Consider the following 27,353-nt stretch of genomic DNA (forward strand, 5'->3'; position numbering starts at 1 on the left):
ACTTGAGATCTAGAGGTTGGTGGTTCGAGTCCAAGTCAAGTTGTAAAATTTAGCGTAGGTACTGCGTTAAGCAGGGAACGACATTTGTGCTTGTGGGACAAGCATTTATGATTAACACAATTAATTTCCTTTTTATTATTTTTTTTTTCTCCAGGTATCCATAAATTCACCATGAGCTCTCATATTGGACCGTGCTCTCTGTACAGCAGCCTGTACGTCCTCGCAGGTATCATCTCTAGCTTCGTGTGGAATTTCGCCCCCCTCTTCTTCAGTCCAATGTGCCCCATCATAGACCCCACAGCACCTCTAACGATCAAGAACCGCAAGGTACGGGGGAAAGGTTCAAAAACACAAATATATTCCGTACCTTAATTAATAATATCTAGGTAAATTGGAAACTTAAGTCAGCTCCCATGGTGTCAATGCGCTCGCCTTGCGCGCGGGAGACCGGGTTGGATTCCCGGCGGGGTAAAAAAATATGTACCTTTCATGCAAATGATTGATTCCGTGACTGGCTGTTGCGGGGCCTACTCAGCATCGTGGGAAAATGATTAGCTATGTATAACATACATACATGCGCATAGCGACCGGTGCCAGCATTGGGACTTGGGTGCTTGATTATTGAGATATTTGGAAAAGTTGTGATATTATTAACACATTGAAACGGCATTTATTTTATTTAAATTCGAAAGTTCAATATAGGTACTTGTATGTAGTGTCCTGGCCGTAATGTATGGTCTACCTACTAATTTTGCTATTCAAATTCTATCCACCTCTTTCACTTGTCCAAGGTGATGCCTATCAACATCTGGCTCCCGATCAACATCGCTGAGAGTCCCGCCTACGAAATCATCTTCGCCTTGGAGAGTTACACGTTCAGCATGAGTACCCTTCTCTATTTGAGCATAGACGCTTTCTTCTTCTACCTCATCCACGTCATTAGCGGACAGCTCAAGCTGGTTGACGCATCGTTCAAGTCTCTGTTCATTCTGGATGAGAGATTGAAGCACGAACACGCGACGAGACTGAGACAAATGTCGAAGCTTCCGGGTACGTACTGCCCACCTCTGTGGCCGAGTGGTCAAGAGCATTGACTCTCAACCTGGAGGAGCTGGGTTCGAATCCCGGCCAGGGCGGACATTTTCTAACCAGACTTTTCCGTTCTTGGATAGGCATGGATGTAAAAGAATGTGCCTTGAAGCAATGCAAAAGCGTTCCTGAGGTTCAAACTTTTTTTTTTTTTTTAAGCGTCCATACTCTTCGCCTTTTCCCGTGTTCAGACGCGATCGGCGATTTTCGTCAGCCAATCAGCCCTAGGGTGATTACTTTTGGGCTGATATTTTTTTTTCTTCTTCTTCTTCTTCTTCTTCTTCTTCTTCTTCTTCTTCTTCTTATTATTATTATTATTATTATTATTATTATTATTATTAAAAATTATAAGTACTTATTTGTGCTTCTTATTCATATGATAATTTGATATAAGTAGGTAGGTACTAGACTAGAAAAAGAAAAAGCTTTATTTTTTCAATCCTAATAAAAACCGTAAAAAGCGTAGAACAGATACCTAGGTACCTACCTAATATTGCCGATGCCGTCTGCTGGAAAATCCGATAAAAAATTAAGCTCTTAAAGAAAATAAAAGACAATGCTGATTTATTTGCTGTCGATAAAACTGCCCTGTCTTGATCCTTTCACTCCACATAAGGGTGTCCACAGAACGAGGAATTCAAGATAAAGCACAGAGATGAATTAGGGCCGTTCCCATTTGTCGTGAGTTTCATCCGGTTTTTTTTTTTTTTTTTTTTTTTTTTTTTTTTTTTTAACGACACTAAATTAACGACCTTGTAGGCAATGTATTTTTTCTGGCACTATAGCCGGTTTCCGGTTTTAATTATTCTGGTCTATTTCAGCTCTAGGTACTGTAAAACCGCCCCTGGATTTAAAAAGTCCATTTTCTAGTTTATCTTGTCATGTGTTGATCTCTGATCTGAATGAATTCACTTTGAGTTCAATCAAGCTAAAAGCTTTTACTTCTTCAGACGTAAAAAATAGAAGAATGAAAAAAGACGCTCATAAATATTTACGAAAACTTTTGTGTATTAGGTGCTTAGGCGTAGTAGGTATTAGGTATATTATTATAAGCTACTATATATATATATATAATTGTAAATCTGTCTAAAAGACAGGTATCAACCGAGTTTCCTCCACTTCTCACGGTCCTGCGCATCTTTAAGCTGGTTTCGACCGTTTTTTGGCGGTTTTCAGCTATACTGACTAATAGGTTAGAGATATTGTAAAAGTTACAATAGAACAACACTCGAATATGCATCATTCAATAGGATAAGGAAAGTCGTGTGATGTTCACACCAGATTTTTTTTTAATCTACCAATGAGTGCTTAATCCGAGAATTAAACCGAGTTTAAATTCAGATTGTGGCCCCGGCCATTAGTTAATCAAAATCTAATCTGATACTCTGATAGCATATCATTGTTTTTGTTCCTATAGATAGGGTTGTATTGAGTAAAGTAGCTCCTAGACGATTAATATATTGCTATCAATTAATCACTTTTTCATGCTCTCCAATGTTTTTGAATAAGGCCTTTTTACTTTCTATTACCCTTACGTATAGGGAACGTATACAAGGTAATGAGAAAGTATTGTTTAACTGATGGTATAATGGGATTTTTTAGTCCTAGTCGGTAGCATGATAAGGTATATTTGGCGGACATGCATAAAACGTAGTTGGAAGGCCTGAAAAAATTTGTTAGTATCTATTATTAGAATATACCTCATTTATACTACTAGAATGAGACTGCAAAGTACCTTAACCCCCGCAGTCTAAATAATAATCGCCTAGGGGCTACTTAACTCATACGTATAATTAATGTATTTTGTTTGTTTCAAGATAGATCCGTTTTCAAGAAAAACGTGGATCCCTTTATTACAATTAGTGTGTGGTTGTTAATGTATTTATTTCCTATGTAATTTTACCATCTTGGCAATGGTAAGACTGTGGTTTTCTAAATCCACTGATTGTCGATTCACGGACGAAAGTTTGAACTTTCAAATTGTTATTTATTTTCTTTTTGAGGCAATTTTGATTTATACTCGTAGGCAGAGTTGACTATTTTTAAGATTTAAAGTAGCAAGAAATGTTCAGGCATGATATTAAAACAATCTATTTGTACGAGTGTTTTTTAGTCGAATTTACCTAAAAGGTCATGTGTTGTTGACTTTGCCTTCATAATGGTCAACCGTGCCTATATCAACTTTACCTGTAAAAAAATTACATGGCATATCTTTGCTATAAGTGTTCTTCACGTTAAATAAGAACCAACTGTATTTAATTATTTATTGAATTTCTTTGGAGGGAACTTGACGCCATTGTTTTCGTTCTCTCATTTCCTTTCCTGATAAACATAGTAATAAAGTATTTAAATCTTATTATTAAAATATATATTTTTTTGAATTAAAACAATTAATTGTTGTTTTTTTTTTTTCAAATTTTCGTAAGGATCATTATCCTTGATTTTTATTAAATATTTAGTTGTTAATACGTCACCTAAAGAAGAAGGTGCTAGCAAACCTCTTGCATTGAGCGCAAGAAAGTCCCTCCCTCTGACGACATCAAACGAATTCGCCAGTTGTAAATCTGTCGCGCTAAGCGCTAGGAAATCTCTACCGCTCACATCATCCAGTGATGCAGGTGCTAAACCTACGCAAGGTGATCTAGGTAAACCTATAACTCTTATTAAAACCAATGGCTTGGGAGAAGACTGCCGGATGAAGCCTACATCTTCAATCCCTGTAGTGTCTCAGCATAGGAAAATGTCCGTGTATAAACCTCCTATACCCGGAATGAGTGATTAAACGGGGCTTTTGTTATGGATATGCGTGAGTGAGCGGAGTTGTATTCGGTTAAGTGAAATAAAAGTCAGTGAAACATGGCTGAACCAATGAGATTCCGCTTTGGACATAAACACTGCAAAATCTCACAATCTCATTAGTTCAGCCATGTTTAACTGACTTTTATTTCACATAATCGAATACAACTCGAGTTATAAATAAGATTTGACCTAAACAAGCAACAACAGAGATCTCAAGTTAAAGAAAACTTACTTACTTAAGTTTATGAAGAGCCGCCATAAATAGCGATTGTTTCTTCATGAATGTAAAAAAAGAACCGATCTTTTCAGTGGACTACTCAGTCAATGAGTCAGAAGATCCTCAACTATGTAACTTAGTCTTCACCTCCCTATATAGATATAGATAAGTAGTAGTTGGGATGTAACTCATTGACTCTCATAGTCCACCGAAAAGAGTCCTTCCTATAACTCATAACAGTCACAACTCACGCGCTCTCTGTACATCTCTAGTAAACATGCCTTAAGAAAAATTGTAATTTTGTAATTATCTCACTTGACGAAAAATTATGTGTGTTTGACAACACTGTATTTATTTTCGCATAATGTTGCAACAACGGATGAAATTACTCCTGAGTGCCTTTTAGTTCCTACACCATTCAGAATTCTGACATCCAAACATTTGACATTTGGATTTAGCAAATTAATGTCACTGATGTTCTCACTTGACGAAAAATTATGTGTGTTTGACAACACTGTATTTATTTTCGCATAATGTTGCAACACCGGATGAAATTAATCCTGAGTGCCTTTTAGTTCCTACACCATTCAGAATTCTGACATCCAAACATTTGACATTTGGATTTAGCAAATTAATGTCACTGATGGCCAAGGCCAGAATCTGAGTTTAAACTCCGTTTAAGTTGAACTCTTTGATCAAGCTGGTTTCGACCGTTTTTTTGGCGGTTTTCAGCTATACTGACTAATAGGTTAGAGATATTGTAAAAGTTACAATAGAACAACCCCCCGAATATGCATCATTCAATAGGATAAGAAATATTATTATTTCTTTTGTTTTCGTTAAATGTTCCTTTGTTCTGTATATTCTATGTATATCCTTTGAAAAAATAAAACGTCCATACGATAAATATAATAGGATAAGGAAAGTCGTGTGATGTTCACACCAGATTTTTTTTAATCTACCAATGAGATTGCTTAATCCGAGAATTAAACCGAGTTTAAATTCAGATTGTAGCCTAGGTCGAAAATTCAATTTTTAATTGCCGTTGTAATGAAAAAGTTCAAAGAGTTGTGACGTCAGATTTCACGTCAAAATGCGCAGAAACAAGTGAGAAAGTGGTAATATTTATGTGGGTATAAGCTACTATATACCCACATAAATATTACCTACATTAGTAGATAGGTACTATATAAATTATACCTACCTTTACTTCTTCACTGTAGTCTTTTATAGAGAAGACGAGACAACTTTTTTTTTCTCCAATGGGTAAAAAAATCTTTTTCGCCTCGAAAGCGACCATTTTTCCTCTTTGTGGTACAACTCGCGAGTACGTTTCAAAAAGGTAAACAAGTTGATAAGGCACGAAAAGCAATGGACGTGTGTTTATCTTGATTCAAGTGTTTTTCTGAAAATCTGAAACAAATTTTTACTGCTAATAAAATCTGACAAAGTGTTTGGGAATTTCGGGAGTTTCCGATTTTTCCCAGTACCTACAAAACATAAGGAACCCAATGGTGAAAACCGCATCTTCCTAGCTCATCTAGAAGTGGGTTAGAATTAGTATGAGTGAGTGAGTGAGTCAGTCAGTCAGTCAGTCAGTTACACAAGGGGCTGTATTTATTTAGGATTCATTCATGATAATATCATTTGTGAATATTTATCTACCCTTTTATTTCCACTTCAGGATTTGTAGCTCAGAGGTAAAACGTTTGGGCACGTGGTCCAAAGGCTGGGTGGGCTAAGGGCTAGTCATGGCATCATTTCGAGGAGGTCATTTTTATAAAAGCGGGACATTCGACGTGGGCATTTGTAAAAGCTTTGCTTGACAAAATATAAATCTTTACGAGTATATGGTACATCTTTTTGTGATAACTGCTAAAGTCTTACCGTTCCGAAAGCAAAGAGAGAAGATGCAAGATAGAAAAATCCGCCATTCAAAGAACGAACCTTATCTGTTTAGGTTAGGATGAAGTTTGCCCCGGTCGGGAACCCGTCATGATAATATCTTGTGAATATTTTTCTACCCTTTTATTTCCACTTCAGGATTTGTAGCTCAGAGGTAGAACGTTTGGACTCGTGGTCCAAGGGCTGGGTAGACTAGTCGTGGCATCATTTCGAGGTGGGCATTTGTAAAAGCTTTGCTTGACAAAATATAAATCTTTATATGGTACATCTTTTTGTGACAACTGCTAAAGTCTTATCGTTCCGAAAGCAAAGAAAGAAGATGCAAGATAGAAAAATCCGCCATTCAAAGAACGAACCTTATCTGTTTAGGTTAGGATGAAGTTTGCCCCGGTCGGGAACCCGCGCCTAGCGCTTACAAGAAGGCAGACGCGCTAACTAGGCGTGCTTGTTAAAGCTTTTGTATGACACAATGAAAAAATCTTTAAATAAAAAATCAAGTCTTAAGTACGCCAGCCTAGGTAGCTTAGTTGGTAGTGCGTCTGCCTTGTAAGCGCTAGACCGCGGGTTCGATTCCCGCCCGGTGCGGATTTTATCCTGATGGGATAATGTTCCAGTCTTAAGTACGCCAGCCTAGTTAGCTTAGTTGGTAGTGCGTCTGCCTTATAAGAGCTAGACCGCGGGTTCGATTAGCGCCCGGGCGGACTTTTTCCTGATGGGATAATGTTCGTTCTCAGAACGGCTGGCTTTCTCCTATCCTGTCTTCCTTCTCTCTTCGATTTCGGGACGATAAGACCAACATATCTTTTATATAGTTTTATTTGAAACATTCTTATAGTGATCATTCTATAGGACCTTATTATACAGAAAAAGACCACCTGAGGCTTAGGTGTAGGGACAAACAGCCCTAAAGGGTGGGTTAAGCTTCTACGAATAGGATCTTATCAGGACGGGCTGGTGAGAGCCAAAACTTGATACAGCTAGCTACTATCTAGTGATGTTCTAACGTCTCGTTGCGTTATATAAGGCCAGCCACTCACTATCAGCGCCTGTCAGGTCTACTTGATAGTGTGTGTGCTCATCAGGTAAACCTGACAGGCGGACCTGATCAGATGTACCTGTCAGGGCTACCTGATAGTGAGAGGCTGGTTTAAAGCTACAACAAAAAACCAAACATACAAGTAGAGATATAAGCAGAATAATAAAAAAACTCCTTTATTTTTCATAGAAATAATTTGTTCCCTCCTATCTTCTGCAGGTTTTGCCAAGGCTCTGATGGACTCTAGTAGTCAGAGTCGATCCAGTGTGAGGAAAGAATTGCTGAGACTTGTAGAACTTATGGCCAATCCTATCCTATTCAGAACGTGCAAGCAAGGCCTTCTTACGTAAGATTATTGTCTCATTTGCCATTGATCAAACAAATAAAATCGCCAGCCTAGTTGGTTGGTAGCGCGTCTGCCTTGTAAGCGCTAGGCCGCGGTCTCGCTTCCCACCCGGGGCGGATTTTATCCTGAACGGATAATGTTCGTTCTCGGAACGGCTGGCTTTCTCCTATCCTGTCTCTTCGATTTCGGGACGATAAGACCTTAGCAGTTACAGTTCTCTCTGACAAACCTCTTCAAACAAAAAATACATTGGACAATTTTTGAAGGCCTGACTGAAACCTCAGTTCTTACAAAGGTTACCCTCATAAAAAAACATGCCTCAGGAAATCATGAGCTCCTAATATGTTTTCCCTTCATTACAGGATCAAGCAATCATTCAGGAAATCATGTGCTAATAACATGTTTTTTTTCTTACAGGATCAAGCAATCATGTAAGGACCTCTTCCAGGACGTATGTGTATACTCAGATGTGTGTAACATATTGGCGTGGTGTAATCATCGGCTACAAGCCAGGAGATTCCTTCAGGACCTCTTCGTAGATTCCACGTTCAATGTTTGGTAGGAAGTAGTCATCCTGGAATAGATCTATGTAAAGGGTTGTCAGAAAGTAGTGTTGATAATGACAAACAGGAAGGACAGGATCAACTTGAAGAAAGTAGTCATGATAAGGGCCAACAACAAAAAAGACAGGACCAACTTGAAGAAAGTAGTGTCGATAAGGACCAACATAAAAGATCGAAAGAAATTGACGGTCAAACTGACGAGATTGGAAAAACGAGTGAAAAAGTGCCTCAATTGGATGAATCTAAAGAAGTATATGATCCTATGAGCCAATCAAATGAACTTGATCAAAAGACTGAAACACATACCTCGACCTGCGTTGTATCAAACCCAGGTCAAAACTTAGATCCCAAACCTGACGCTAAAGTCAGTGCAAGTGATTACACCAGCGATGGTAGTCCAAAGAAAGAGAGCAAAACGAACGAAGCGAAGAAGAGTAAAAGTAAAAACCCCAATAGTAAGACGAGTGAACCGGCTAGCAAAGGAAACAGTGGTAAAAATAATAGTAAGTTACCTCTGATCAAGAACAAAGAGACAAGTCCGTCTGAGTCGAATAGGTCTAAAGTAGCTGGCGGCGAATCAAGGTCTAAACCAAGTAAACAGGGCGAAGTTAGTCAGAAGCAAGCTAGTAAGGACCAAACACAGGCTTCCCTTGGTGATAGTACAGGTAAAAACCCACTTTGTCATTATTTTCCAATTATGTCTTTCTTCTTTAATCGGTGACTTAAAATGTCAGGATTGCATGACTACGTTCACAACAATGTGAAATTATTTACAAATTGCCTCAAACAAATCGCCCTAATGATGGGTGTCCGTCGTATTAGCAGATTTGTTCCATATTATCAACCAAGAAAGGTGTAGCTCCTAGTCCTACCTACCTACCCATTGCTGAAGAAGGAATAGGTTCCTACCTAATAATATGTTTTCTAAATTCAAGGAATCTACGTAGTAGGTTCCAAAAGTTTCCGGTCCGACCTAGATCGAATAGAAAACTGCAAAATCTGACATAGAATAGAATATACCTTGTTTATCCTGCCAGAATGAGACTGAAAAGTCCCTTTACTCCCGCAGTCTAAACAAGGTCTTATATATTTCATAGGTATAGTTTAAACATATGTAAACGAAAAACCTTGTTTAAATATTGAAAAAAAATAGCTATTTTTTAACAAAGTATTCCCTGACATCAATATACTTATTGGATCGAATAGGTACCAAACCGATACCCCTCAGAAGGTGAGCTGAGTCCCTGTCCTCGACAAAGCCCAAAAACGATGTTTTGATCTCATTAGAATAGAATAGAATATACCCTGCTTATACTGCCAGAATGAGACTGAAAAGTCCTTTTACTCCCGCAGTCTAAGCAAGGTCTCATGTATTTGGTACAATATTTTCAAAAATAAATTAAAATACGTATTATAGACCCTTGCTTAAATTAAAAAAAAAAATCATTAGTCATTATTATTGGAAAATTTCCTGCCACGGAGCTCAGATTTGAATCCTTAGAGCAGATATTAATTGCTAAGGGTCTAGTCTGTACTATAGAGTGGTTGGGGTTTTGGAGTATATCTGTGAAACCACAGTCCACCATAGCAGCCTTTGTAACTGCAACAGTATGGACCGAAGCACTGTCCTAGAGAAGACGGACATTTTGGGTCAGCTCTCCGATCCTGTTCTCTTTGATGGAATCTTTCAGTTTTGTGCGTAAATAAAGTATTATTATTATATTAAGGCGTCTCTTCCTGATCCCTTATGTGCCGCGTCCATTTTAATTTAGGACTATTGCACTGCCTTTGAACATGGTTAAAGTAAATAGACTCTACTTATCTTTTTCTACCTTTAAATACCGGTATCACCTCTACAAGCTCAGTAGTGTCGGGTGTAACCGCTTGGGCAGGCCGTCCGGACCTTGGTTCGTGTTCTAGCGACTTACGCCCTAACCTGAACTTTTTCGAAAATTGTTTAAACGTGGATAATGAGGTAAAAGAATATCCATAAACACCACCTGAGTGATTTTTCATTTGAGCTGGATATTATCCCACTCTGGTGTAAAGAACAAAAGAACTTAATCACTGCGCGATACTCAATTTTACACACTTTCAAAACCTCTCTGACACGTCACCTTCTTTTACCCGCCGAACAAAAACCAGTTAAGATATTTGAGTGATTTCTTCAATAATCATCACTCAGAAGTCTTGGGAATGCAGACCTGTCGTTGAAACTTCCAAAAAATAGCCCTTTCTAGGTCGGACCGGAAACTTTTGGAACCAACTGTTATTTAGGTAGGGCATATGTGCAATTAGTAATTATGTATGATGACATTCTAAGTTGCGCTCCTTTTGAAATGAAGTTCGAAAAAATTCATTTTAGGTAATTAGGTAGTACCATTTTCGTCTTGGATTTTCGGACAGTCAATAGCTTGACAAAAGAGCACTAAAATAGTTTGACAATTTTGAAAGTTTCCCCTCATTTTTAGTTAAGGGAAATCTTGTTCAGTTCCACCATAGGAATCGATTTTCTTCATGCGATTCTCTCGCTTAGTTTCGCTCTCTTTCAAACCCAGGTACGGCTGGCTTTCTCCTATCCTGTCTTCCTTCTCTCTTCGATTTCGGGATAATAAGACCCTAGCAGTTCCAGTTTCCTCTATCAAACCTCTTGAAAAAAACGATTTACCAGCCTAGTTCGCTTAGAAGGGTAGAGCGCCTGCCTTGTAAGCGCTAGGTCGTGGATTCGACTCCCGCTCGGGGCGTAGTTTATCCTTGACAGTTCAAGGTTCGTTCTAGGAACGGCTGGCTTTGTCCTATCCTGTCCTCTCTCTTCGATTTCGGGACGCTAATCCGTTCATACAGTTCCTTCTATCAATTTGGAAATTTTTAGTATTAGTATTACTATAAACAGTGCTTTATTTATTTATTTATTATTCAGGTACAAGAGGTACAATTGTTTCGTATTATTATTAATCTTGATACCATTTACTTTGTTTTGCAGATGACGGTAGCGTTTATCGATACAGTCAAAATGTACTTGTTCCTCGTGATTTGTATAGTGCATCAATTTTCCAACAACTTCTTCGGCGAAATGTTAATTCATTTTGTAAGTCCATTTTTGCGATTTTTCCTTTTTTTAACTTCTGATTTTCTTTAATTTTAATTTAAAGCTTTTGCATTTTCGAAATTATTAGAATAGGTAAAAAAAGAAAAATTTCTTCTCATATTCCAGAATAATAGGTTCCTTTTATAACGCTTTAAGTAGGTACCTACACAAACGCGGTAATGATTTTCATATACTTATCAGCTCTACCTACTTATTTGTACATAGGTATTGAATTGACTATGATTAAGTAGATACTACATTTTGTAGTCTCATCTAACTACGTTTTTTCTCACTTCGCCTTCGACCTGTTTTTTTTTTTTTTTTGTAGTTTGGTCCTACTGATCCATTCATTGCATTGGCCAAAATTAAGGATCAAAAATGCATTCAAAACAGTCAATTATACATTTAGAACTGTGATTTTTATAGCATTTATACCCAATTACCCAACCAAAAAAGTGCAATCTACTTTTCAAGCTACGAAGCCCTTTCCGTAAGAACCAGTCTATAAATAGAAACTTTTATACCTAAGTAAATAGTAAAGAAAAACACTTTTGCACCTCACTAAAAAAACAGTTCCTTTTATTTTATTATTTGTCTATTTCAGTACATAATAAAATGATGTAGGGAAGGAGAAAGGGGTTTTGCAACCGTCAGATACTTACCTATCTCTCGTTTTTTATGTAAGCGACCGTTCTGACAGGCCAATTACTTCTCATTTAGGTGCTGGGTCAACACCAGAAAGTAACCCGTTGAAATATGTAAAGTACCCGTTTTCCCGTGTTCAGACGGGGTCGGCGTTTTTCGTCACCTGTCAATCAGCTCTAGGGTGATTGCTTTTGGGCTGACATTTATAGAAGCTTAATCCGTCCTTTAGGGCTGTGTGCCCCTACACCTAAGCCTCGGACTCTCGGACAGCTTAGCTCCATACACAAAAAGCCCACTCCGAGGCTTAGGTGTAGGGTCAAACAGCCCTAAAGGATGGGTGAAGCTACGGTTCTTCGTTCTCGGAACGGCTGGCTTTCTCTTATCCTGTCGTCCTTCTCTCTTTGATTTTGTGACGATAAGAATTCCGTTGTTGTGCTTTATAGATGCTGGTTCTCTGACTGTAAGCAAGTCCGTCCGTTTGGAGGACTCACTAAGACAGTACCGACATCACGTGTTAAATCGAAACTTGAACAGCATCGTTAAAATTCATGCCACAGTACTCAAAGTGTTTTCAGTTATCGATTTACCTAAGGTATTTGCTGAGTTGGAGTTCCACGTTTCTTCGGAAATCTAATGGACACCCTGGCACCTTCTGACAACGTGAACACAAGTGAAATGGAAATGTATCTTCCTTCTTGTAGACCTGTATTTCTCATCTCAAATTGAGTGCCCGTTTCAAGTACTAAGCTATCTCAGAGGTAATTGTAATTTTCAGTTCAATCTACAACATTTGATAGCTTTGTAGTCAAAAAATAAAACCCTACTTCAAAGGAACTTTCAATGATAATCAAACCAAATTACTGGAAGCTACCAAGACACCAAGTGTCCCACAACTTGCTATGAAGCTTTCTACAGAGAATCAGTAGCTTCTTGTATAAACTTACTCAACTTGTTGCTTTGAATCTGTCCAATGAGAAGAATCAATATGACTGAAGGCACATTAGTCTCCAGATATGTGAAGATTACACTTGCTGTCAGTTTGTACTGGCTTGTGTCCATTATAACGGTGTTTGTTAACAAAGCACTGTTGAGTGAGCTCAAGTTGGATGCCCCCCTGTTCATAACATGGTTCCAATGTGTAATATCAGCATTCCTTTGTATTTTCCTGCACATATTTTCTCTTTTCTTCCCAAACATATTGACATTTCCCACAGGCAACCCATTTAGGCTGAATACCTTAATCAATGTGTTACCACTATCTATTTTGTTTATGTCTATGATATCATTCAATAATTTATGCCTTAAAAATGTAGGTGTATCTTTCTATTACATTGGTAGATCTCTAACCACGGTGTTCAATGTATTGTTTTCTTATTTCCTGCTGGCACAGAAGACTTCATTCTCTGCCTGTGTATGCTGTGGTATTATAGTAATGGGTTTCTGGTTGGGGGTAGATCAGGAAGACTTGGCTGGTTCATTTTCAATATCAGGTACTGTGTATGGTGTCATAGCATCAGCTAGTCTAGCTTTGTACTCAATACACACTAAGAAAGTACTGCCATGTGTAAATAATGAAATCTGGCTACTGTCTTATTATAACAATGTTTATTCTAGTATTATTCTTTTATTTGTAAGTGGGTTGTTTGGAGAGCTCAAAACTGTACAAGATTATGCTGATTTAAATACTGCATATTTTTGGCTATTCCTGCCCATAGGGGGTCTATGTGGATTTGCTATAGGATATGTAACAACATTGCAAATTAAAATCACTTCACCCCTAACACACAATATCTCTGGTACGGCCAAGGCTTGTGCTCAGACAGTGATAGCTAGTTATTGGTACAATGAAGTTAAACCATTCTTGTGGTGGGTTTCTAACTGGGTTGTGCTGTTTGGAAGTGCTGCTTATACATTTGTCAAACAGAGAGAAATGGAGGCACAATATAATAATAAATATTCCAGGGTTTAGTTGAAAACTTCCTATAAATCACAAGTTCCTATCACTTGAATTTAGTCATTAAATAATCATAAAATCATTTTATTTAGTTTCAATTCAAAAAATTAAGGTAATACTTATGTATGATGGTAGGTATAAATTTAATACCCATTTACTAAACAATTATTATTTTCATTACAATTATGTACATTTTTTACTGAATCCACCTACCTTTCAGATTATTATTGTATGTATTTGAAATTAAAATTAAAACTTATCAGTTTTTATACCTACTATGTATTTGCAGTCGAGGAGTTCCTAAAAGCTAAACTTTTCTTTTCTTTCTTTCATTCTTTCTTTTATTTACTAGGTAATTAATTAATTAATTAATTGATTTCATTCATCAATTCTTTCTTTCCTTTATTTTCTTTCTTTCCTCCGTCCGTCAATAGAATATTGCTTCAACGCAACGTTAGGAGTTTTGACATCTCCACTAATTTGAACTTCTGAACAATCATCAAATTTTGTAGGTAATCTTACCATCTCCACTATAACAATATTACTAGAATATCGCTTCAACAGAGGGAGTTTTGACATCTCCACTGATTTAAATTTCTCATCATGGACGTTGGGAGTTTTGGCATCTCCACTATTAAATCAAGGTTTTGCTTCGACATCAACAGTGGGAATTTTGTCATCTCCACTACCTACCCAATCATTCTAAGTTGGCCTTACGTATAGGTATTAACGAAAAATATTGTTAGGGTACATAATTATGTAGATCATTTATTACAATAATCGATGATTAGGTACAATTAATAATGAAATTTTATTTAGCGTATCTACTACAGAAATAGTACCCTACCTATGTACTTTCCATTTTACCTATTACTGATCTCTTTGTGTTAAGCCTTCTTCCATTTTCAGATGGTTCCATTCCATTCATTAATTTACACTCGACCTCATTGTTGACAAAATTCTGAACAGGCAAAAACTTTCAAATCGCCTAAAATGAGCTCTTGACGACTGAAAATTCAATCAGTTAAGTGCTTTGTGAAACTACCTAAATGGACGTCTATTTTTGAACGCTATTAGCGTTTAATAAGGGAAAGGAGCTGCCTCAAAATACTATTTATAAGTACCTGCTCATAGAAGGTATTTTCGAATACTTTATGAATGACGGATTACGAACTTATTCGACGTGCTCTGTAATATAGGCGTACAGGGCCATATTTAGGGAGGTTCCTTGGAGATTTAAGTAGGGACCCCTAAATGTTTAGGGAATAAATACTAAAAATATTTGCCTAAGATTTTGAGCATTTTTCTGGGTTTCTGTTTGAACCTTTCCAGAAGTTCTTGCTTTGTAACATGCCCTTTGTTGGCACGACACAATGTCATGCCCCTCATAAAAAAAACTGGGGGGCCTGGCCCCCTGGCCTTCCTGGTATATCTGCCCATACTTGAGCCTCTAGGTGGGCTAAAGTGTAAGGTGATAATATGAAGGTACGTGCCCCTCCCCAGTAAGTCACTGTCGGCCCCCTTCTTTAAATCCTGGATACAGACCTGGGTGAGTGGGTGTGGGTATCAGGTAGTTGGTAGGTACATAGAATAATGGCAATGGTATGAAATGGCTCAACATCCCCTGACTCCATCTCTCGCCTGATGAAGAACTTCTCACTTCTTTTTAATGAAGGAAATATTTCTCTTCAAATTCTTCGGCGTTCTGGAATTCTTTCTTATTCCTCGCACATCTTTTTCTCATAACTCCTTTTTCGTCATATTTCCTCTCTGTCTCTATCTCTCTGTCTCCCTCTCTCTCTCTTTACCCTTCTCTCCTTCCCTTTCTCTCTCTCTCTCTCTTTCCCTTCTCGTCTCTCCCACCTCTTGCTTTCCTTATATCTCTCTATCTTTTTCTCTCCCTCTTTTTTTTGCTCTCACTCTTTCTCTTTCCTTCTCTCTTAATTCCTCCCCTCTTTTTTCCTTTCTCTTTTCTCTCCCTCCTCTTTCTCTCTCTTTCCCTTCCTTCACTCTTCTCTTTCCACATTCTCTCTCTCTCTCTCTCTCTCTCTCTCTCTCTCTCTCTCTCTCTAGAAAAGCTTTTGTTTTCATACGTTTGTTGGAATTTCCCTTCTAATAATTTTCGGTAACAAAAGATCACAGCTCTCAGCAGGGAAAATCGCATCCTTCATTGTTTTCTTTTTTTCCTTTTCTATCAAAGCGAGCGAATTTTCTTTTGTTTGAGATGGAAAGTAATATCTGACGTTCTGACACGGTTTACAGTTCTCTCTTTTCTAGTCACTGCAGGATCTAAAAGCAAGTAATACCTATTACAATGGGATTTTGTTTCCGAACCTTTTTTATACCCGGCATAATGGAAGATAGCTCTCCTTTATGTGTTATTTCTGTTAGAAAATACGTACCTAAGTACAAGTATGTATGTTCCGTTGTAGATATTTTTTCAACCTCATTTGGACAGCATTTAGCAGAAAAGAACCGACTCTAAGGCAAGGCTCCTTATGGATGGTTCTTTTCTGCTTAATGCTGTCCATTTATACTTTCTTAAGAGGAAAAAAAAGCTGCTCTGATAAGAATGAAAAGTCCCTTTGTACCTAGGTATTTATTATTATTTATTTACTTAGGCTCTAAGGCCTCTAAGTGTTTAGTATAAGTACAAGTACCTACGTTCATTTTATCCATTTGGTCTGCTGCAAAGGCGGCTTTATAAGTCCCTTTCTCTCTTTCTCCCTCAATATCAACTCAGCAGAGTGTTCCAAGAAAATTGAAAATTTAGCATCTTCCTGGCACAAATGTGAAAAATCTTCTCCATCATAACACGGAGTAGATTCGTTCATTCCCATTTTAAATCAAGATAAGATAAGGAGAGAACGTGAACCTGACGTAGAAGTAGAACAAAATAACGAATGTACCTATACCTATCTATTCTATGTATTAATATGTACATAAATATAAATATGTACTTAAGGAAACAAAATAATAAATAATAGAAATACATAACAATGAAGAGATGATAGTAATAATGGAAATAATATTCTGAGTAGGAGGAATAGGAAGTAGACGGAAGCTTACGAAACCCAAAAGTGTCGGGGAAATAATAAAACTTTCGCCAAGATACGAAAAGCCCTCCCACTCTGAAAGGCGCCCAAAACGGCGGCACAGACGACGGAAAATTCTCGAGCATGTGCCTTCGGTCTCCATCGATTTTCCCTGATTTTTCGCCCCGACTACATTTTCTTCACAATAATTACAATTTATCACATCGCAGTTTTTGTTTGCTTCCGTAAAACGGACTAAATATTCGAGATTGCCTTTTTAGTTTGAATCCGTCTCCTTCATGGTATAAAAGGTAAGGAAATTATCTTTTGAATTTTTGCGATATTTTTTTCTCCTTTTTTTACCTTTCTGATTTTCTTTAATTTTAATTTAAAGCTTTTGAAATTTCGAAATTATTAGAATAGGTAAAAAAAGAAAAATTTCTTCTCAAATTCCAGAATAATAGGTTCCTTTAATAACGCTTTAAGTATCTACACAAACGTGGTAATGATTTTCATATACTTATCAGCTCTATCTACTTATTTGTACATAGGTATTGAATTGACTATGATTAAGTAGATACTACATATGTACATATATAGGTATTTTGTAGTCTCATCTACTTTTTTTCTCACTTCGCCTTCGACCTGATTTTTTTTTTTTTTTTTTTTTTTTTTTTTAGTTTGGTCCTACTGATCAGGAACTGTACATGCCCTCTGTCGAACCTCTTAAAAAAACACGCCTCGGTAAGTTGTTGATGACCAGTGGTACTCAAAGGCCCATTGGAAAGCTCAATGGGTCGGAAAGTCTTATCGGTGCCGAAGAAAAAGCTCACTCGAGCGAAAACGACTTGGACAAAGTCAAGGACGATAGGGGAAGTGTAGTAAGAAAGGGAGGGGGCAGTGTAGGAGAGGGAGAAAGAATTATAAGAAAGAGCAGAGGGGGGAAAATAGGAGAGGCAAGAGAGATTAGAAAAGGGACTAAGGGAGGGAGCGTGTACAAAGGAGAGACAAAGAAGAAAGTACTACGAGAAGGAAGACGGACAACAGGGGAAGGTAATGTGGGAGGGAAGAGAGAGCAGAAGAGGGAGAAAGTACTATTAGAGGGAAGAAAGAGCAGAGGGGGGGGGGGGAAAAGAAGGGCAATCTCTCTCTCCACTTTCATTATTTCTTTGGAATGAGAGGCGCAGCAAAGAGAGGCAGATCTTCAACTGACTCTTATATCAGAGTTAACTGACAACATTTTATGTTTTGAAATAAATAAAAAATAAATTAGGTATTTCTCTCTCTTTTTGAGATAAATTTCAAGCAATGAAATACACCCAATACTCATGTACCTATTTCTACTTTTTCTTTATCCATCCCTACAAAATGGGTGCGAAACTGTCTCTCATTGAATTTACATGCAAATCACAATATAGTTCATTGAACTTACGAACCTATCAGGAATACCTAACAAGCCCGAGACCTGAGATAAGGGAGAACTTAGCCGACGCCAAAACTTAAAGTACCCGTCATCTCTTGACGTGACAGTCAAAGTTCATGCGAAAGTTTAGGGCCCCAGTTTTGTACAGAACTTTGCAAGCCTGAGGATTTTGCTATAACTTGACTTCATGTTTCGAAGGCAGCTGCTTTTCAAAAACTCTCCAGTCTCTATTGTTCAGCGATCAGTAATTTGGGACACAGTACATAACTTGACAAGTTAAGTTTTTTGATGGGAATAAGCACACAAGTGTTGGCACTCAAAATGGCAACTTGGCACTCAAAATTATGAAGTTCCAGTAACTAACTAAAATTTAGTTGGATGATTTTAGAAGTAGGGTTTGATAAATACTTGAGCTGATGAGTCTGATCATGCATAATATAGGTATACATAATATAGGTAGGCTTCAACCTTTTACTTTTTCATTCAGCTAAAATATCCTGAATCATGCTGACCCAAATTGGACAATCGTGTTTTATTGTGTACACTTCTGAATAATTCAGGACTGACCGAGTGTTTTCTTTAGTCAGAAGTTTGGTCATGTGTTTCATTTTGAGTGTTTTTATTTAACGTCTTAACCAGACTGACCCGAAACTGACCAAAAATGAATAATTCAGAAATGTTCAGTCAAATAAAAACCCCTATGGAATTGACTGAAGGAGCACCTTCCGTACCGTAGACCGTAGTATGCATTTCACTCGGTTTTTTTTTTTTTTTTTTTTTTTTTTTTTTTTTTAAAAAAAAAAAACACGGAGTAGATTCGTTCATTCCCATTTTAAATCAAGATAAGATAAGGAGAGAACGTGAACCTGACGTAGAAGTAGAACAAAATAACGAATGTACCTATACCTATCTATTCTATGTATTAATATGTACATAAATATAAATATGTACTTAAGGAAACAAAATAATAAATAATAGAAATACATAACAATGAAGAGATGATAGTAATAATGGAAATAATATTCTGAGTAGGAGGAATAGGAAGTAGACGGAAGCTTACGAAACCCAAAAGTGTCGGGGAAATAATAAAACTTTCGCCAAGATACGAAAAGCCCTCCCACTCTGAAAGGCGCCCAAAACGGCGGCACAGACGACGGAAAATTCTCGAGCATGTGCCTTCGGTCTCCATCGATTTTCCCTGATTTTTCGCCCCGACTACATTTTCTTCACAATAATTACAATTTATCACATCGCAGTTTTTGTTTGCTTCCGTAAAACGGACTAAATATTCGAGATTGCCTTTTTAGTTTGAATCCGTCTCCTTCATGGTATAAAAGGTAAGGAAATTATCTTTTGAATTTTTGCGATATTTTTTTCTCCTTTTTTTACCTTTCTGATTTTCTTTAATTTTAATTTAAAGCTTTTGAAATTTCGAAATTATTAGAATAGGTAAAAAAAGAAAAATTTCTTCTCAAATTCCAGAATAATAGGTTCCTTTAATAACGCTTTAAGTATCTACACAAACGTGGTAATGATTTTCATATACTTATCAGCTCTATCTACTTATTTGTACATAGGTATTGAATTGACTATGATTAAGTAGATACTACATATGTACATATATAGGTATTTTGTAGTCTCATCTACTTTTTTTCTCACTTCGCCTTCGACCTGATTTTTTTTTTTTTTTTTTTTTCTTTGTAGTTTGGTCCTACTGATCAATTCATTGCATTGGCCAAAATTAACGATTAAAAATGCATTCAAAACAGTCAATTTTTATAGCATTCATACCCAACCAAAAAAGTGCAATCTATTTTTCAAGCTACGAAGCCCTTTCCGTAAGTGGAGACCTACAAATACAGAACCAGTCTATAAATAGAAACTTTTATACCTAAGTAAATAGTAAAGAAAAACACTTTTACCTCACTAAAAAAAAACACTTCCTTTTATTTTATTATTTGTCTATTTCAGTACCTAGGTACATAATAAAATAATGTAGGGAAGGAGAAAGGGGTTTTGCAACCGTCAGATACTTACCTATCTCTCGTTTTTTATGTAAGCGACCGTTCTGACAGGCCAATGATATATTTCAAGGGGAAATAAATATTTACTCAGTCATTCTAAAAAAAATTATAGGTACACAAAAGGCGCCTTTCCTTCAACTTTTTATTTGCCATGAAAAGTTATTATTCCACCTAGTTGACGTATTGACACTATTCTTTCATAATATTTTTTTTTTTTTTTTTTTTTTTTTTTTTTAAGTTTTTTAAAGGAAGAGAGAAAACATTGGGAAAGAGACGAGTGGATAAAAGAAGGAGAAGAGGAGGGTGTAGGAGTGGAACAAGAGGCCAAGGAAGGGAATGGAGATAAAGGAAGAAAATTCTGAGAGAAGGAGAAGAGAGAAAGGAAGTGGCTAAGGGTTGAAAAAGAGAGTAAAGGAGGAAAGGAACAAGAGGTCGAGGAAGGGAATAGAGATAAGAGAAGGAAGGACAGGCAAGGAGAGGGCAGAAGAAGGTAAAAAGGGAGAGACAAAGCAGAACGTACCACGAGAAGGAAGACGGACAATAGGGAAATGTAATGTGGGAGGGAAGAAAGAGCAGGAGAGGGAGAAAGTACTTTTAGAGGGAAGAAGGAACAAAGGGTAAGAGCTAGGAGAGGGAGGAGAGAGGTACTAAGGGAGGGAGAGTTTTGGAGGAAGAAAGTACTACGAAGAAGAAAATGTATAGGGAAAGGGAGGGACAAGAACTTGAGAGTGGGAGAAGAGCGTGAAAGGGGGACTGAGAAAAAGTAAGAAGGAAAAAGGAGGAGTGGCTAAGGGAAGGAAAAGAATGGAGGAGAGGGATTAGAGACGAAATGAGATGGGCTAAGAGATTTGGAGAGGAGAATAGAAGAGGGGCTAAAAGGGGGAAAATTCAGGGGAAGAAGGAGTGGCTAAGAGAAGAAGAAGAGAGTGGAGGAGGGAAAAAGTGACTAAGGGAGGGAGGAGATCTTAAGGAGGAGAGAGCAAGGAAGAAGAGGCAATTGGGGATAAGGAAGAGAGAGCAGACAAAACCTCCTGACATCTCACCCGATGAAAAGAAGCTGCCTCGGGTAACCAGAACAACCCTTGCCCAACTTAGATCAGGATATTCCAGAATACTAAACAGCTACATGAATCGTCTGGATCCCAACATCGAAGACAGATGCCCCCAGTGCAGAGGAAGCCCACACAACACCTTACATCTCTTCAATTGCCCCTCTAAACCAACACAAATGACACCAATAGATATGTGGCTGAAACCAATTGAAGTGGCTGAACACCTGGGCCTACCAGTAACAGATGGGGATGGAAGAACCTGATGGGACTTTGGCTACTACAACAACAACAACATGGAAGAGAGAAAACATTGGGAAAGAGACGAGTGGATAAAAGAAGGAGAAGAGGAGGGTGTAGGAGTGGAACAAGAGGCCAAGGAAGGGAATGGAGATAAAGGAAGAAAATTCTGAGAGAAGGAGAAGAGAGAAAGGAAGTGGCTAAGGGTTGAAAAAGAGAGTAAAGGAGGAAAGGAACAAGAGGTCGAGGAAGGGAATAGAGATAAGAGAAGGAAGGACAGGCAAGGAGAGGGCAGAAGAAGGTAAAAAGGGAGGATAGATTTGGACAGGGCAGGATTATCTGGCACCAGACATTAATTTCAGCTTTTCTGTGTTTGTGTGCAGGGCATTGCGTATCCATGTTTGTGATAAATGAACGGAGAGGAAAAGAAATGAGGGCGCTTATCGCTCTAATGTTATTTCCACATTTGGGCGGAATTAAAGTATTAAGCCAAGTAGAAAATCCGAGCGCCCTTCGGGTCAGACTAATGGAGAGACAGGGCTTGGCTCTTTAATTGACTGTCAAAACCAGGGCAAACCTTGGCTGTAAAATAAAACATCCCAGGGCTGACGGGTCTGTCTGACAGACCCGTCAGCCCTGGGTCTGTCAGAAGTTCTTGAGTGGACGGCATTATAGATCCGAAATAATGCGAAGTCGATATAAAGGATTGAGTGATAAAATTTGCTTTATTTAAATATTCTTTCCCCAAGCTAAGGTCTATCTTTTTGTGGGGAAGGAGATAAGATGAAAGGCTTCTTTACAGTTTGAACTTGGCTCAGGCGATTTCAATCGACCAAAGTGTAGTGTAGGAGCTGCTTAACAATATACCTAACTCTCATATGAAGTTGTTGCTTTTTGCGAATAATAAATAACCTAAGTTGACAAGTCCGTGGGTAAGCTATACCTTATATTCCGTTTCTACCTAACCATGTTTAAACCCCACAGAAAACCTATTAGGGTGTCTTGAATTACACCGGAAGGCCACACAGACCATAATTCCCAGACATTTTCCTAGGCCCAAGCTTAATTAAAACTTTATTACCTACGTACACCTACCTACCTCTCTTCTAGGTATGAATACCTACACCTACCCTTGATAGAAGAGAAGAGGTTGTATGAATACCTACCTAATGAGACTTCCAATTAAAATTAAAGCATGCCCCAGTAATATTAAATGACTCAGCAGAAATGGGAAATACGTGGGATTAAGGTCACTTTGAAGGCATTCTAGAAAGGTTAATTAAAGGATATGACCTGCTCATATAAGTGATTGTTCTTAAAATATAAGATTTCCTAAAAAGACTTTCAGGAAATATCTTGACTTTTGAATTACCTACGTTGCCTCCTATTGGTTAATGGGTGAAAATTTTCATGTGGGCGTTATAGGTATGTGAATAAGTAATATACATTTATATCTACATGATTGTGTGAAAGACAATACCCTGGATAAATTTCATGACTTGACTTGGACTCAAACCACCAATCTCCAGACCCGTAGTCCAACGCGTTGATCATTACACCACTGAGGTTGACATTCAAATGAACCTTCGAGTATTATAGGTTTCTCGGAAAGGGAGTTTCCACTAAATACCTACTCGTATTCCCATCATCCCACAGGGATTATAGGTAGAACTTTTTCTATCATATCAAATGCCAAAGCTCTTGATTGAAAGGCTCTTGGGGCAGATTTTGTAGGGGACGGATTTTTACCTGCCTAAATATTATAGATGTGAATCTTATTCTGAACAAACCTCAAATAAGGTTTATTTTATTTGGAACAAAATAAATATAACCTTTATTTATTATACAGACAAAACACGCGTTTAGTTAAGCCGAAATTCCGCACAAATTGATTTTTTTTTTTTTTTTTTTTTAAAAGGTTTGACATAGGGAACTTTTTTTGTTAAGGGTTTTTTTCCCCCAAAGGAGGCACGTAGTCATGCTGTGATACCCACAAAAGTTGTGGAGAAGCTCTCTGCTTTACCACAAAGAATGGAACAGTTGCGCTTACTTGGGTGATGTTTCAAAGTCATAGAGCAGGAAAAATGAGGACCAACGGAATTTTTCTTTTTCTTCTACGACTTCTAGATACCGAGATAAATCGATTTAAAAAATACCGGTAAATCGTGAAGTTTGACGTCACGGCATACGCTCCCGTAGGCGATGACGTCATAATTCATGACTCCCGCTTCGTTTGTTTGTGCGCAAGCGTTTCTGCGCATTTTGACGTGAAATCCGGCGTCACAACTCTTTAAACTTTTTCATTAGAAAGGCAATTAAAAATTGAATTTTCCACCTTTTAAAGTTACTTTTTCGGGGTTTTGACCTCAGATTTGGATTTTTCACAACTTTTTACGAAAGTATCAACCTTTTTTCAAATAATATTTTCCCAATTGCATCTCCTCCATTCTCCATTGTCTTTTTATTTTTATCATACCTAGAAATATTATTTTTACAAGAACGAACGATTTTTTACAAGAAGTGGCCTTCGGGCGACAATTTATTTCTCGCCACCCAACTCTCGCTGAATCTGCGCCAGTGTCTTGCCCTTGGTCTCCGGCACCACCATGAACGTAAACACCGTGCCCACCACACAGCACACCGGGTATTATTAGTACCTACTGAAGGTCTCTAGTCCCTACACAATATGGCGAAACCATTTGGCCCCAGTCCATTTTTCCCTGACCAAAGAGATTAGAGTTAAACAATGATATCTAAACTAGAAGTCTTTTGTGAGCGAAGCTTATACCTACATATGACCAATTTTGAGAGTACTTCACAAAACTTTCATCGTGCAAGCTTTGTGCTGTTTTTATACCTAAACTTCATCGGATAAGTTGCGTTCGAGGTTTGTAATATCACTCCAGTCACCCCCAAACACAGCTGTGATGGATAGGTTAATTTTGAATTTGTCTCGGGGGATGTGATGGTAAAAGAGTAATATCCTTTTACCTACCTATTCATCGAACAATGTTTCGATTTCAAGAGGTACAGGAGGGGGAGGAGGTAATATGGAAAATATGTTGGTCGGTGATTTCATTTTTCAAAATTTCCATCCCAGCCAGTCGTTAGATAGGGGTACCACTCCTCCTTCTCCTCCCTATGCTACTCTTTTTTGTCGTCGTCGGCGTCTTCTTCTTCTTCTTCTTCTTCTTCTTCTTCTTCTTCTTCTTCTTCTTCTTCTTCTTCTTCTTCTTCTCCTCCTTCTTCACCTTCTCCTCCTCCTCTTCCTCTTCCTACTTTTTCTTTCGCTCTTCCAATACTTTGGAGTTCCGTGTTTGTGAGATAGTATTGGTCTCCCGTACGACCGTACCCTTACCCAAAACCCTATTCGTCATGATGGGTCCGAAATAATACAACTTCTTAATTTTTGTTCCTTTACAACTATAGCGACTCTGAAATTTAGAGCTCCAATGAAACAAAGAAACTCTTTTACTAACACTATAATTTGTGGAAAATAACGCACCTTTTTCTTTCTGTTCTTCTGTTTTCAGGTCTAGTACGATGAAAGGCCTCAGTTTAGCCATCACGCTATGGCTGACGACCGTCAGTTCGATGCCAATGAGTGAATATGATGCAGAAAGTCTGAAACCCGTCATCAGTATGATAGAGAAGAGGGAGAGAGAGCTGGAACCTCTGTATGTGTATGAGAAAGATACCCGGCATAATGGAAGATAGCTCTCCTTTATGTGTTATTTCTGTTAGAAAATACGTACCTACGAGTTTGTTCCGTTGTAGATATTTTTTCAACCTCATTTGGACAGCATTTAGCAGAAAAGAACCGACTCTAACACTCGTATTTATGAACAAGAATGATCGTTCTTAGATCAATCTCAAGTCAAAATTGACCAATCAAATGCCTTGAGACTATGCTTAGCACGAACTTAAGAGCCAGCATTTTGTTCATAAATATGGGTGTTAGGCAAGGCTCCTTATGGATGGTTCTTTTCTGCTTAATGCTGTCCATTTATACTTTCTTAAAGGGAAAAAAAGCTGCTCTGATAAGAATGAAAATTCCCTTTGTACCTAGGTACTTATTATTATTTACTTAGGCTCTAAGGCCTCCAAGTGTTTAGTCGAAGTACAAGTACCTACGTTCATTTTATCCATTTGCTCTGCTGCAAAAGGCGGCTTTATAAGTCCCTTTCTCTCTTTCTCCCTCAATATGGACTCAACACAGTGTTCCAAGAAAATTGAAAATTTAGCATTTTCCTGGCACAAATGTGAAAACTCTTCTCCATCATAACACGGAGTAGATACGTTCATACCCATTTTAAATCAAGATAAGGAGAGAACATGAACCTGACGTAGAAGTAGAACAAAATAACGAATGTATACCTATCTATTCTATGTATAAATATGTATTTATGGAAACAAAATAATAAATAATGGAAATACATAACAATGAAGAGATGATAGTAATAATGGAAATAATATTCTGAGTAGGAGGAATAGGAAGTAGACGGAAGCTTACGAAACATCTAACTTTTCTTCTACCCACGTAGAAAAAGTAACAGAAAATGAAAACAGAGAGACATAGTGTGGGCACATTGTTTGAGGAGTTTTGTTCATATTTATTCTTTATCTTGTTTTTCTTCGTGTTCTTCTTATCTCGATTTTCTCCTACTCCTCCTCCTCCTCCTTCTTCTTCTTCTTCTTCTTCTTCTTCTTCTTCTTCTCCTTCTTCTTCTTCTTCTTCTTCTTCTTCTTCTTCTTCTTCTTATCTTGTTTCGGAATCATCTTACCGAGGTAATCATCTTGAATTGAAGAGGGACTTTGGGAATTGAAAGTGTTTTGTGTATTAAGGATTAAGGTACTTTTACTTGCTCGGGAGTTGTACAGTCGAGGAGTTGGAAGCTACATTTTTCTTTCTTTCTTCTTGTCTTTCTTTCATTCATTCTCTCTTTCTTTCTTTCATTCATTCTCTCTTTCTTTCTTCTTGTCTTTCTTTCATTCATTCTCTCTTTCTTTCTTTCATTCATTCTCTCTTTCTTTCTTTCATTCATTCTCTCTTTCTTTCTTTCGTTCTTCCTTCCTTTCCTTCTTTTATTCATTTCTTTCTTTCTTTTTTTCTTTCCTAAAGTCTTAACACAATCTTGGGCGTTACTATCATTTAAATGTTTGAGAGAGAGAATGTGAAGTGCAAGAGTTGTGGCATCTCCACCAAATCAAAGAGTTCACGGCGATTCTCATAATTGAAAAATTTGACATCTCCACTATTAGATACAATATCAAAAGAATATTGCTTTAACAGAGGGAGTTTTGACATCTCCACTGATTTAAACTTCTCAATATTCATCGGCATTGGGAGTTTTGGCATCTCCACTATTGAATCAAGATAAAATAATATATATTGCTTCAACATCAACAGTGGGAGTTGTGGCATCTCCACTAGCTATGTACATTGTACAAAAATTGTACATACCTACATCAGATAGGTACATCGTATTGTAAATTTTATTATCTAATCGTATCCACTGCAGAAATAACAGTAGGTACTCACTTTCTACTTTACGCATTACTGACCTCTTTGTGTTCATCCTTCTTCCATTTTCACTTGGCCTTTAAAATCATTAGGTACTTTATACTCGACCCCATTGTTGACAAAATTCTGAACAGGCAAAAACTTTCAAATCGCCTAAAATGAGCTCTTGATTGCTGAAAATTCAATCAGTTAAGTGCTTTGTGAAACTACCTAAATGGACGTCTATTTTTGAACGCTATTAGCGTTTATTAAGGGAAAGGAGCTGCCTCAAAATACTATTTATAAGTACCTGCTCATAGAAGGTATTTTCGAATACTTTATGAATGACGGATTACGAACTTATTCGACGTGCTCTGTAATATAGGCGTACAGGGCCATATTTAGGGAGGTTCCTTGGAGATTTAAGTAGGGACCCC

At 37.6% G+C, this 27,353-nt stretch overlaps 3 protein-coding genes across 3 annotated transcripts in view; all 3 read left to right on the forward strand.

Moving 5' to 3' along the window:
• Nucleotides 1–171: 171 nt before the first annotated feature.
• On the forward strand, nt 172–12,322 carry LOC113471363. Its single transcript, XM_026830474.1, has 3 exons — nt 172–327; nt 792–1,050; nt 12,132–12,322. The coding sequence occupies exons 1-3, from the start codon at nt 172–174 to the stop codon at nt 12,320–12,322; spliced, it is 606 nt and encodes a 201-aa protein (XP_026686275.1).
• On the forward strand, nt 12,256–13,918 carry LOC103518891 (GDP-fucose transporter 1-like). The gene has a single exon (XM_008483975.3). The coding sequence runs from the start codon at nt 12,659–12,661 to the stop codon at nt 13,655–13,657; it is 999 nt and encodes a 332-aa protein (XP_008482197.1). The 5' UTR covers nt 12,256–12,658; the 3' UTR covers nt 13,658–13,918.
• A 5,235-nt stretch (nt 13,919–19,153) lies between these two features.
• The window catches only part of LOC108253671, a 23,182-nt gene continuing 14,982 nt past the window's right edge, over nt 19,154–27,353 (forward strand). The window contains exon 1 of the mRNA XM_017448055.2: nt 19,154–19,437. The gene's annotated coding sequence lies outside the window, so the exon portion shown is untranslated. The remainder of the gene's footprint in view (nt 19,438–27,353) is intronic.

The sequence above is a fragment of the Diaphorina citri genome, unplaced genomic scaffold (assembly GCF_000475195.1).
Source record: "Diaphorina citri unplaced genomic scaffold, Diaci psyllid genome assembly version 1.1 scaffold63, whole genome shotgun sequence".
Lineage (NCBI taxonomy): Eukaryota > Metazoa > Arthropoda > Insecta > Hemiptera > Psyllidae > Diaphorina > Diaphorina citri.

Coding starts and splice junctions, on each gene's coding strand:
- LOC113471363 (XM_026830474.1), top strand. CDS start 172: ATGAGCTCTCATATTGGACCGTGCTCTCTGTACAGCAGCCTGTACGTC. Junction 328..791: donor TAACGATCAAGAACCGCAAG/GTACGGGGGAAA, acceptor CACTTGTCCAAG/GTGATGCCTATCAACATCTG. Junction 1,051..12,131: donor ACAAATGTCGAAGCTTCCGG/GTACGTACTGCC, acceptor TGTGCTTTATAG/ATGCTGGTTCTCTGACTGTA.
- LOC103518891 (XM_008483975.3), top strand. CDS start 12,659: ATGAGAAGAATCAATATGACTGAAGGCACATTAGTCTCCAGATATGTG.